This window comes from Gastrolobium bilobum, unplaced genomic scaffold, assembly GCF_033153095.1.
Source record: "Gastrolobium bilobum isolate Gb01-03AN ecotype WA unplaced genomic scaffold, APGP_CSIRO_Gbil_v1 utg11002, whole genome shotgun sequence".
NCBI classification, from domain to species: Eukaryota; Viridiplantae; Streptophyta; class Magnoliopsida; order Fabales; family Fabaceae; genus Gastrolobium; species Gastrolobium bilobum.
Genome location: NW_026899111.1, coordinates 617,738 through 630,822, shown reverse-complemented (window position 1 = coordinate 630,822; position 13,085 = coordinate 617,738). Strand labels below are relative to the sequence as shown.

The 13,085-nt window shown below is 34.7% G+C and overlaps 1 protein-coding gene across 1 annotated transcript; it reads right to left on the bottom strand.

Annotated features, from left to right (window-relative positions):
- Positions 1–7,699: 7,699 nt before the first annotated feature.
- Positions 7,700–11,730, bottom strand: LOC133287323 (caffeic acid 3-O-methyltransferase-like). Its single transcript, XM_061484895.1, has 4 exons — positions 11,273–11,730; positions 9,833–10,143; positions 8,714–8,778; positions 7,700–7,996 (listed from the first exon to the last, which is right to left on the bottom strand). Exons 1-4 carry the CDS (start codon positions 11,728–11,730, stop codon positions 7,700–7,702), a joined length of 1,131 nt encoding a protein of 376 aa, XP_061340879.1.
- Between the last annotated feature and the right edge of the window lie 1,355 nt (positions 11,731–13,085).

Here is a 13,085-nt window from a genome sequence, read left to right as displayed (position 1 = left end):
TTTTTCTTCTTCCAAAAATACCCTCAGATAACACGGTGTATCTTTCCCGCAAACCGGCGCCAGTTGGCGCCACGCTTCTGCCTGAATGGAAAAGTCGGTGTGAATTTCTCGGAAACTGGCGCCAGTTGGCGCCACACCGGCGCCATTGGGCGCCATGCCTCTGCCAAAATTGCAACAAAATTGGCGCCAGTTGGCGCCGTTTATCTGCCCAAAAAAATGCAATTTCTCCAAATCCGACGCCAGTTGGTGCCACTTCCAAAGTACCGCTGCAAAGTTCGTAAATTGGCGCGGGTGTGCGTGAGTGTGCCGCCATTCCGCACCATGTTGCTGGAATTTATACTGTGCTAGGAGTCGCGTCAACAGGCTTTTATAATTTTGTAATTTTCACTTCTTTTACCTGTATAAACACAATCGATAGGTGAGAAATATCATTGACATAGAAATAATCAATATAATAAGCAAATATGTATATAAGTTGCTCTTTTATGACTCAATTCTTATCAATTTTAACTTAGAAAACTACACCTGCCAGAGGCACATCAGCTACCAATTCCAAGTCCTTGATGGATTTCAAGACCTCCACGTTACTAGTGTAGGAATGGCGCCTGAAGCGCCCAAGTCATTTAAAGCCCTTATTTCATGGCGCTAGAAGCTCCAAGGTAGTGCTACTAGCGTTAGGAGGATGTTCAATTTGAAATTCAAAAATTAAATCTTACTAATTAGGATTTGATTGGGAGATTTTAAGGAAACTTTCTCCTCAATATAAAGAGGGAGAATTTTGAAGACAATTCTAGATGATTGAACACGAAGATAAACCAGAGAATTCGGAGAACGAGTGTGGTGAAGGAAGATCGAAGCGTAGCCATGGAGATCAACCATCATTCCTCCTTCAGGATTTCATCTAGTTTTTTTCTTCTTTTGCTTTGTTTAAGACAATTATGTATGGCTAATTTCCTTTATAGTTAGGGATATAGATCAAACGTTAATCCTTATTTTATTTAATTTTTTTTTCAATAATATTTTTCATCAATTTAAATGATACTTTTTTCATACCAATCTTTGATTTGTCCAAATTAAGAAGAATAGTAAAGATAGTGTTTGGATTCCCTAATCCTCGTGGGAACGATAACTTTCTCATCACTTTATTATTTTTAGGACCAGTATACTTGTTGTGAACATAACAGATGGTTGTTTACATGGTATCACAGTCTTCGTGTTTCTAGTGGAATTAAGTCAGCTGAAGGTAGAACAAAAAAAGGTTTGTGCAATATTCACATTTCAAGTCCAAGGGACTCTTACTTGCGTAAACTGTTGGATTGAATTGGTTATCGGTTAGAATTTTGGCTTGAAAGCACAAAGATTGGGATGTAAGATTCTTGCAAACACTGTGTGATGGCAATAAGTGTGCAAACTAGCTAGCAGGCGCTACTATTGAGTCACATATGAGGATCCACATTTACATACAGTTGCTAGAGGATTTGAATGAGCTTTAGTTAGACAATTTAGCAAGTGTTTCTGTAAGCTTATTTTTCATTTTCAAAAATATAAACCAGATGATATAACAAAAGATTAACATTGGAAACACCAAGAAATTACTTGGCTCAAAAACTCAGGGTCAATGAGTTTCCTACTTCCATAGGCAATCCCTGGCTATTTGCATTAATATGAGATGAAAAATTATACATGGTTCAGGCACACCAGAGCTTGTGCCTATTATGTACAAAACAGAAAGCCCCAAATTATTCAAGCAAGAAGTGAACCTTGGATCCAACAATAACAACTTGTGCCTACTTTATAATTGCTTTCTGTTATTACTTTTCGTAAATTTCAGTTTTTTTAAAAGGCAACTTTTACACTTGTTCCCTAAGAACAATAATATGAGGCTCACTTGAAACCCTATATTACTTGATGTGTACACTTGCACAGCTTAGGTAGATTTTCTCTTAGAGTGATTACTTGCTCCTCATAACAATATTTGTTTCAACGCATTTTGCTCCTACATATCCTTCAGCACTTCTTGGCCCAACAGACCACCTATATAATATGAGATTGTAAATTTCTATTGCAATTTGTTCCACCAACTACAGCTATTTTTCTACCCATATTTCACAAGTGCCAAGTGTGACACCCCGTGAATACCCAGTTTGTTAACATGTCATCGTATTAAGCCACACTTAATTAAATATGCGGAATAACTTTTTCTTTTCAATTATGACGTCATTATCAATTACCAAGTTGATTACTTAATCACTTCCAAAATAATGCATGTATGTAATTGCAAATAGACAGCTATCTACACTGAATAACCTCATGATATAAATACGTGAGTATCTAAGCCACGGATCTACAACACGTAGTCCGGACAATAATCCTGATACGATTATACAACTCGAAACTAAAAAAATAAAGACAAAGCAATGCGGCATGGACAATCCTCATGCTCACCAAATAAGGCAACAAGTCCAACAGCAGTATCAACAACAACAGCATGACAATAAATATAAAGCAGGTCAGCATCCAAGCATAATCCAAGCATATCATCATAAAGCAAAATCTCAACTCAGCTCCGGCCTCCTGTCACCCGAGGTCTCAATCCCCGAGTTACCTGAACCTGAAATATGTGCCCAAACGTGGGGTGAGATCTCTAAACAAAAATCTCAGTAAGGCAAGGTGTCCTCAAGGATTTCTCCACCCCAAGCTCACTTACATGTGCAAAATAAGTTCAAAAGCAGTAAAACAGTATGAGTTCCAAAATCAGTGCAATGCAGCATATAATCATGTCATGTGTGTCAACTATTCTTCTGGCAAGAGGAATGCAGGATGTACGAACGTCTACAACCCACAATAGTACACGCCCATGTCGTACCTGCCCACATGATCATCATCCCGTCTAGGCGAAACATCACATACATATCATAGGACATTTGCACTTAACAGCTTAAAAGCATTTCAATAAATCAATACATGAAAACACATCATGCATATAAATCATTCCCCCATGGGGTATGGTGGAACCAACAATGGCTAAACCGAGGACACGAAAGCTTACCTCGCAAGCTAACTATCCCAACAAGAGTCCAACCAGCTCAAAGCCCAAAAACAGCAGAATCACAATCTGTTTTAGACCAGCAATCATATCAACAATCATACTTTACAAGCATATAACATAAAGACAACGCTTTCCCTTTACGTTTTATGTCTTTAGGCTTCTCACAAAGTACGCCCTTAATCACTTAGATTCTGACTTAGATAATTATCACAGAGGTTCAACTTAACCAATCTAGAGTCCCCAAACCCCAAATTCAGTTATGTATGAACAGAACAGTCACTGTCACGAAATTCCCAGAATATTCGGATATTTGTCGGGGACATATCTGGATATCCATATATCACAAGTCCCATATTCGGATATCAATATCCGGAAATTTCCAACCCCATATCCGGATATTTCGCGACAGAATGCAGTTTCTGCATTTTGCAAGATATCACTCCAAAGGTTCGGTTTTTAACCCATTAAAATGTCCAAGCATGCATTTTTATTCACTTTTAGGTTCATGTTCAGGTTGGTTACTTATTTAAATCATTAACATGACAAGACTCAACCTTTAAGCAACCAAAACTCATGATCAAGGTTCAACAACTTACCCCAAGCTCCAAAACAAAGATGAATGATGCTCTTGGAGCTCACAAGTCAGTTCCACAATTCTGACTTTAAGGGTACACGAAAATGGCTAACAAAACTAGATCTTTGCTTCACAAGGTAGCTTCTCGCACCATCAAAAGCCAAGAGAATGGCTCACACCAAGGAGTTCAAGAACTCATCCCCTAACCAACACTCACAGAGACCAAGCACAGAAAATGATGTACTTTCACACCCTCACAAAACCCACTCACACAAGGCTTTGGTGTTTAGATGAAGAAAGAGTGGAGAAATGTGATCACTTGGGCTTGTTCTTGAAGAAAAATGGTGGTGGCAAGAGGAGAAACCAAAGGTTCAGAAATGGAGCCACACGCAAGACACGTAGAGCTGATCAAATCAGCCTAGGGTTGTGTGTAACTTCCTATTTATAGTTTCATTAATTATATCACACTGTATTAGCGCTAATAGCTACACTTAGAATTTTAATCTCAAACTATGGAATCTGAACCTACTCATTTTTCTAGGATTTGTCATATTTTTATATTATTTTTCGCAGCACTTTTCCGGTACGCGCTTTTACTTAGCCAGTATCAGTTCTGGCACCAGGTCTCATTATCTTGACTTGAAACTTGTTATGTCAGTCCTATATATTATTCTAGTGACATATACATACTTTTCATAATTTTCTGGGATACTTCATCGGTACGCATTTATATCGTGAGGCAGAACCGGTATCTGTACTTTTCGTCAGAAAAGCGACTTTCAACATTATTAATTACTTACCATAGTTATTTAAGCCTTCTCATAATTATTAGTGTCAATTATGGAATTATCTCATTAATCTCATAATTAATTAATTAAATTCATAAATTAACGATGCGAGTTCTTATACCAAGGATGTAAAATAGCGAGGCTTTGCAGATAACACGTCAACACAATGCTACAAACATGTGAAGACTTGTAGATTGCAAGTACCAATGACACAACAGTTCTCCCCCTCCAACAGATATGGGAATAAAGCAGCAAAATGAACTCCACCTTAAAAAACTTCTGATGTAGTCTTCTCCAAAAAATCCAATAAGGAATTATACTTTATAAACACCAACCATGTTCGAGCAGTGATTGAACTTGATTGTTGTTACAGGCTTTGTCATCATATCTGCTGGATTATCTGCAGTAGCAATTTTTCCAATTTTGATAAATTCTTCATATATAATATTTCTGATGGAGAGAAACCTGACATGGATATATTTGGTCCGTTCATGATGCATTTGATTTTTGGTCAAATGTATAGCACTCTGGCTATCACAGTAGGCAACTAATAGACTTTGTTCTAAGCCCAAATCTGAAACCAAACCTCTAAGCCAGATGGTTTCTTTCACTGCCTCTGTTAGCGCCATATATTGTGCCTCAGTAGTTGAAAGAGCAATCGTTGACTGTAAAGTTGCTTTCCAGCTAATGGCACATCTTGAGAGAGTGAAAATATAACATGTAAAGGATCACCTCTTGTCCATATCGCCAACATAATTTAAGTCCACAAAACCAACAATATTTTTGAAAGTGTTAATACTGCTACTTTCAAATACCAGACCAACATCTGAAGTTCCCTGCAAATATTGTAGTATCAATTTCACCGCATGCCCGTGTTTTTTTCCTGGGTTCTCCATATACCTATTGACAACCCTAATAACATATTAAATATTAGGGCGAGTACATACCTTGGCAAACATAAGACTTCCAATGGCACTAGTATAAGAAATACATGATATGTGTTCCTTCTCCTCATTAGTTTTTGGGGACAACTTCATTGATAGGCGAAAATGTGTAGCAAGGGTGTACAAAATGGCTTGTAACTTTCCATCCTGAACCTTTCAAGCACTTTCTTAATATAAATTTTTCTGAGATAAACAAAGCTTGCCTGCTTCACGGTCTCGATGAATTTCCATGCCCAAATTTTTTTGAGTTGCACCTAATCTATCATCTCGAACTCTGAGTTGAGCTGCGATTTCAACTTAGAAATTTATGACATATTATTAGCAACTATCAACATATCATCAACATATAATAATAAGTATAAAAAGGAACCAACTGAGAGCTTCTTGAACTATACACAATTGTCATAGCTATTTCTAGAATAACCATTATCAATCATAAAACAATTAAACCGCTTATACCACTGTCGTGAGGATTGCTTTAACCTATAAGTTGATTTATTTAACAAGCAATCATGATCTTCTTTACCCTGAACAAAAAAACCTTCATGTAAATCAGTTCCTCTAGCTCACCATGAACAAAAGCAGTTATAAGATCAAGTTGTTCAAGCTCCAAATCATACAAGGCAACTAATCCAAGTAAAATAAGAATTGAAGTATCCACTAGTGAGAATACTTCGTTGAAATCTAATCCTTCCCTTTGAATGTAACTTTTGCTACCAAACGTGCCTTGTATCTAGCATCTTCTACTACATAACTGGCTTAAACAAAACAAAGAAATAAAAAGAAGTAGAAGAAGAAGAAAAGAAATCAATGTTGTCCGATTCTTTAAGTCTTCTCTCTCTCTGAAATTCTCCAATCTCCAGCAAAAGCTCCTCCCTTTCTGAATGTGTCAGCCCCCCTTCTGTTTCCAATAGTTGCCTTTTATAGTGATGAAACAATATCTTTTAATTTTTCATAAGATCTTCAATGGAATCTTCCTTAGAATCTCCAATTATATCTTCAATCAAATCCTTAAAATCTTCCCTTTTATATTTAAATAAAAACTTTCCTTAAAAATATTAAAGATGATATTCAATAAGATCTTCAATCAATTATATGATTTAAAAATCTCAAAACAAATCCACGTGAGCTCTCCAATCTATCTTTTTATTGAGCTAAAAATTACTGCAAAATATAAGAATTTTATGAGAATATTATTGAGAATAAAATAACACTTTAATTATAACTCTCATAACTTTTAATTATTTTTAAATCAATTTCATGCTTATATTAACCCTTAATACATAATAATTTGGAGACACATAAAAAATAAACTTTGTTAGTTCATCCATGACTTGGGCAATGAGCTAGGCAAGGACTTATAGCAGAACCTTGGTGTACACCTACCGTAATCAAAAAAATCCTTGATGTTCTATTTCAAGCTTTCACACGTGTAGTAGCACCATCATATATCCTTGATTGCATCTACATATTTTAATGATACTTTTTTCTTCTCAAGAACCCACCATAGTACCTTTTTTGGAACCCTATCGTATGTCTTCTCAAGATCTATAAACACCATTTATAAGTCTTTTCTCAATATCTTTCCATTAATTAATTATTATTTACCAGCGGCTAAAATTTGGTGTCAAACTTTTAGTTTAACACTGGTATCAAGTGATCATTTGACACCGGTTTCAAACTTTAAAATTTGACACCAAATTCTAACCGTTGATTTCTGCCAATACAGTTATCATTTATTTGAAATTAATAATTAATTAATAAGTTTGATTCCTAGTAAATAATAACCGTTAATTGAAGAAAATCAACATTTAGAATTTGATGTTAAATTTCAAAATTTAATACGAGTATCAAAGGATCTTGTCCGATATATATATATATATATATATATATATATATATATATATATATATATATATATATATATTATTATTATAAATAGAATTTAATAAATTATAACTGTTTAATCCAAGCATCGTATTAAATACATATCGAATGAAATCACATTTTGCTGGTATTTTCTACTTTTATACAAAATTCGTTTATTCTCTTATTCATTTTGCCATGCTACCTATTTCAACCCATATATTCTCTTCTATATAAAATTTGCTGGTATATACCCAAAAACACACCTTTGGATTATATATAAATGCAAATCCAGAACTACAATAATACACACTTCAGGTCAACCTGATTTATTTTTGAAATGCATAAATATAGTGGTAACAACAATTCCAATTCTAATTTCGTCAGGCAACAATATATATAGTACATGCTGTCTGCTTGAAGAACTCCATAACCCTAAGGTCTTGAGCATTAATCAACAGACAAGTCCACAAGCCATCTACTTGAAGAACTCCATAACCCTAAGGTCATTAGCAAAACATTCATATCTAACGCCGCTAAATCCTGATCTAGTTGCTAGTTCCATGAATTCTTCTTCGCTTCGTTCCTTCCCTCCTGGATTTTGAGTCATCATAAGAACATCAGTTTGGCATGCAGCCTTCACCTTGGTACTATTTTCAGGCATTGCGGGAAGGATTTGCTCCACAATAATGACCTTCCCATTATCAGGAATAGCATTATAGCAGTTCTTCAATAGCTTCAAGCACCGTTCATCACTCCAATCATGAAGTATAAGCTACAAATCCAAATTATGTTCCAAAAGAGTGTATTTGATCATTCAATGTTTAAAAAACACAAATAAGGAAAAAGACAAGCAAACTAATAAAAATACATAAATAGAAGACTTTTCAACCTTTTGATTTGTTCTAACGAAACATGGATGAGACATTCAAGTTGAATTACACGTAAAGACATAACCGGCTATTTTATTATTCTTTTTTATAACAACTATTAAGTTTTTTAATTACTTTATTTATTTGCTTACGTTAATCAAGGAGTTTCTCGTTTTCCCTTTCCTGCCCTCCGTGGTCTCCTGGGGACCTCTTAGTTGTCTTACTCACCTTAATGGTACATTCCCTCTTTAATCCAAAAGAAATTTATATCTTATATATTCTTACGTACGAGTTACAACCTCAATGCCAAAGGGCCAGCATTTTGTTTTAGTTATATTTAATAAGAATCATGTTGCTGATTCCACGTCAAGATGATAATTAATTAATTAGGTCGTTAAGTACTTCAAGAGAAGCCAAATAGCCAAGTAGCCTACCTATTGTATATACTAAATCATATTAAGACTCTCCATAACATACGACACATAACAAACTTATTTATTTGATTTAAAAACACGCGATAAGTAGGTAAAACAGTGACATAGAGAGAGAGAGAGAGAGAGAGAGAATACAGTGAAAAAAAATGATTCATTACACTAATGATGTCGAAACTAAAAATGCACCTTCATTATTATGGCGTCTCCGTGTGGAACACTTTCAAACATATCCCCTCCCACATGCGTCACGCCTGCAGCAATATGCAACTTGGTAATGCGTGTATATTTTATGGATATTTTTAGACAATAATATAAGTTAATATTTCAAGAACAGATCAACATCAAATAATTAATCAATCAGTTTTCACCAACTCATTGGTCCAATAATTTTTTTTCAAATGGGCCTTTAGATATCAATTTCTTTTAAGTCAGTTTGAATTCAACCGACTCGGTTCATATTATTTTATTTTGTTTTTGGCCATATTTCAATTGATTTATGACTTCGTGACTAGTCCGATTTAGGACGTGTCCAGAGATTAAGACTTTAAACCCTCCCAAAAATGATACTGAACACTCAATTCATATTATGTAATTTGATATTTGCCTATATATTCGGCCTGCATTTAATCTCCACCGGTCGAGCACTTTTTGTTGGAAAAAAAACACATTTTAAAAAAAAAATTAGAGGGTTCAGATTTAGAGTGAAAAAGAAAGGTAGCTCCAACGAGTGTACCCGTGTGAATTGTGACAGCTGAATAATTAGTTTATTACAACTTTATATTTTCGGAGGAAAAAACATTGCCACCCCATTTGAGATCGACGTTCATGGCGGCACGACACTGATCTGTCGTTAGCCTTTTTCTTTTTGGGGTTTCATCCAATGTTGTTAAAATCGAGATTTTAAGTAAAATCGAAATATGACTAAAAAATCGTAAAGTAAAAAAATCGTAAAAAATCTTAAAAACGTAAAAGCATTTAAAATATGGGAAAAATCGTTTTGATGAAAAAAAATTATGAAAAACGTAAAATCGTAATGATAAATCAAAATTTTAACAACATGGTTTCACCCACTTCTCCGTTTTCATGACATCAGCTCTCAATTAAAACACTAATTGTTACCGACTTTGAAGTCACCACTTCAAAAGCTAGCTTAAAAAATAAAAGTATCCAAGACTTTATAAACCTCACGTTAAGCAACCAACGGAGATCCCCAACAGATAGAGTATTATACCTTCTTTGTTAATCTTTTTTATTTACTTCTCTCCACACCGTTAGCATGAATTAATGTAAATGCAAGGATCTTACCAGGATATGAAGGAGCTTCTTTTATGACGTGAGGCAAGTCGTAATTTATTCCCTGAATGTGAGGGTATTTGGAGACGACGAAACTAAGGGTAGTGCCCAGACCACCTCCAACATCCACTACCTTATTGATGTGCTCAAAGCCTTTGTAGGATTCGAGAATCTTCTTTGCGGCGATGCGCGTGGCGTTGCTCATTGCTGCATTAAAAACTTGATTGAACCTGGGGTCGAAGCTCGGATACTCAAAGGCATGCATGCCATGAACTCTGTTGAAGGGTATACCACCTTCCAAAATTGCCTCTTTCAATTGGGACCTATGAATGAATTGGATGGAAATTTTTATTTTTATTTTTTCTATTTAGTAAAGGAAAAAGAATCATATGTCGAAATTATAAGATCATATAAAATGCACATACATACCCATCGGCCACTCAGCCGTTACAATTGTTCCAAAAAAGAGAAAGACAAATAAGCCTATACACAACAATTGAGAAGCACACTGATATCTTTAGGCAATCTCAAAAATCTTTGGGTTTTGAAATGTGCACAATGCACACGTCTATTTTTTCAATTTATTGTGTACTTAGTTTAACCCTTGATTTTATTTAAAAAGGAGGTGAGAAGGATTGCGCTTTAAACCACTTGATCATAAATTTATATAATGCAAAATTACACAAAAGTCCCTTGTTTTATTTAAAAAGGAGTCGAGAAGGATCGAATTTTAAACCATTTAATCATAAATTCTAGTTTCCAAAAAAAATCATAAATTCTAAAAGCATATAATGCAAAATTACAGGATAAGTGAGTCATGATAATTAAGATCAAAAGTCAACTAAGTTCTGAATTAAAATATATTCACAATTAATATTCATGTTAAATGGAATATTTAACAAATTTTAATTATTCATTTTAGGATGAATATTGATAAAACAATCTAAAATCAATATAAGGTAGTGTTAGGAATTTAAGTGTGAGTAAAATCTCACACTGGTTAAAAATACATTAAGTAAGAATCACACCAGTAGAAAAATTCATGAATTTATTATCTTAAACTTTTAGATTAAGACGTGTCACTTAATATATTTCTCTAACACATACTCTCACACTAGAAGTATTTGAGCTTGAAGCGTGAATATTATATAAGCTCATTTTTTTTTATGCACATAAGCTCATTTTGTTATTCTACTTTGTACTGACTTAATTCTCCTACAAAGTGAGAGATGGTGAAGATCAAATTCATGATCCCGTAATCAGGTGGCTCTAATACCTTGTGAAGCAATCATTTCATCCGAACAACTCAAGCGGGTAAGTGATAGACTTTCAATAATATTATATTATATTATATTATATCTCTCCAGAAGTCTCCGCCGTTAACTATTTGGTATAGTATGTACTAGAAAAATAAAAATAAAAATAGGAAGCAGAGAAATTGAGAAAACTAACCAGTTTTGCAAAAAGACCTTGTCATGAATCAATGCCATGAGAGGCTTCAATGACACCCCATCCTGATTGGGCACAAGATATCTGGACACAGAATTCAGACTGTATAATCTCTTAAAAGAACCACTTTCATCATCACCATCAGCATCAACAACAGAACAATGAAGCACAGAGTAACTGGACAAGAGCATGAGGATCCTGTCTAGCATGGTGGGTGCATCAGGATTCTTACAAGAAATTTGTGCTGCGATGTCCTTGGCTGAGACCTTAGCATCTGGACCTGCTTTCTGTATTATATCTAACACGCCAAGCTCCAATATAGCATGCAAGGACATGGGTAGCGCAATAGAATTCACCATCTGAATGGCATAGCTGTAGTTTTCTGCTTCATCTTCTATCTCTCCCTTTCTTTGTAGGTGCTGTTTTGCTTCCACGCCATTGAACTCTAGATGAGTTCCCATTAGGCTTTGCAGAGCCAAATAAATCACTGGAATATATAAACAAAGATTTTAATAATTGTGAAGTGTTTAATTAGCAGTTTCAGGTTATAGAGAATGTGAATATATATACATACCTCTATTTGCTGCTTGGCTAGCTCGGAATAATCAATGGATTAATGACTTTGAGGTTTATGCTTGCTACCAACTATTTATAGGCAGTTCTATCTAGATCTCAACGAAGCATTGTTTGTTGAAGAGGGATATTATATGGACTTTAATTCATAGGCTCTTTGACCAACCAGCGGTTTTTTAAGGTTTTAATTTATCAATTTGGTATTTGGTTCACGGTATTTATCAATGAGGGTTTATTTAGTGATGCGAGTGGTACCCAACGTCACTGAGTGTCGCTACCATCCCCTCGTCACTCACATTCTTTTTTTTTTTTCAATTGAGTGACGCCTCTCCTCCCTTGGAGTATTTACAGGATTGTGCCAAGTGGCACAATTTCGTGAGTCATGTTACCGTAAAACTTCATAAAGCCATAATTCTTGACTCGAGTATCCAAATCAGATGATTTTTTTTTTATTTCACATAATTTTTTGATATCTACGCAATTACACTTCATTTGACATATTTTATCTCTCACAAACATAGTTCAAATTTGTAAAAAAGTGGAACTAGTGTTACAAATTTGAACTATGTTAATGGAAGATAAAATATGTCAAATGAGATGTCAATGCGTAGATCTCGAAAAGTTATGTGAAATAAAAAAAAATCATCTAATTTGGATACCCGACTTAAAAGTTATGGCTTTCCGAAATTTTACGGTAACGGGACTGACGAGATTGTTGTGCCACTTGGCATAATCATGTCAGTGCCCCAGGTGAGGAAGCGTCACTCAATTGAAAAAAAAGAAAAAAGAAAAAAGGAAAAAAAGAATGGGAGTGACGCGGGAGGATGGTAACGGCACTCAGTGCCGCTGAATCCCCATCGCGTCACTCAATGACCTCCATTGATAAATACTGTGAATCAAATATCAAATTAAAGGAGTAAAAACTGAGTAAGGAGCCTTAATTCATAATCAACTTGTGTCTGTTATTAAATTCTATAATACATACCTACTTATTGTATTAAATTAATTTTAAATAACGGATATCTCACCATAAATCCGAATCTATAGTGACATTATAACTAATATTCTCTTGAGTCTTATCCAAGTCTTTTAGATTTGAAAACTTGGAAGGATGCAAAATATCGTTATATGGTCAAAATTATTTTACATCAGTCTAATAAAGAGTCGGTAAATGCAAACAGTAAATTATTACAATTGAGTGTAAAAAACTTTATTCTCACATCATTATAAGTTGATCATATCC

What these genes read in the sequence shown, in the direction of transcription:
- LOC133287323 (XM_061484895.1), bottom strand. Translation starts at nt 11,730, where the DNA reads ATGGGAACTCATCTAGAGTTCAATGGCGTGGAAGCAAAACAGCACCTA. An exon ending in AGAAGCTCCTTCATATCCTG is followed by an intron (nt 8,779 to 9,832) that starts GTAAGATCCTTG and finishes ATATTGCTGCAG; the next exon opens with GCGTGACGCATGTGGGAGGG. An exon ending in GAGACGCCATAATAATGAAG is followed by an intron (nt 7,997 to 8,713) that starts GTGCATTTTTAG and finishes TTGGATTTGTAG; the next exon opens with CTTATACTTCATGATTGGAG.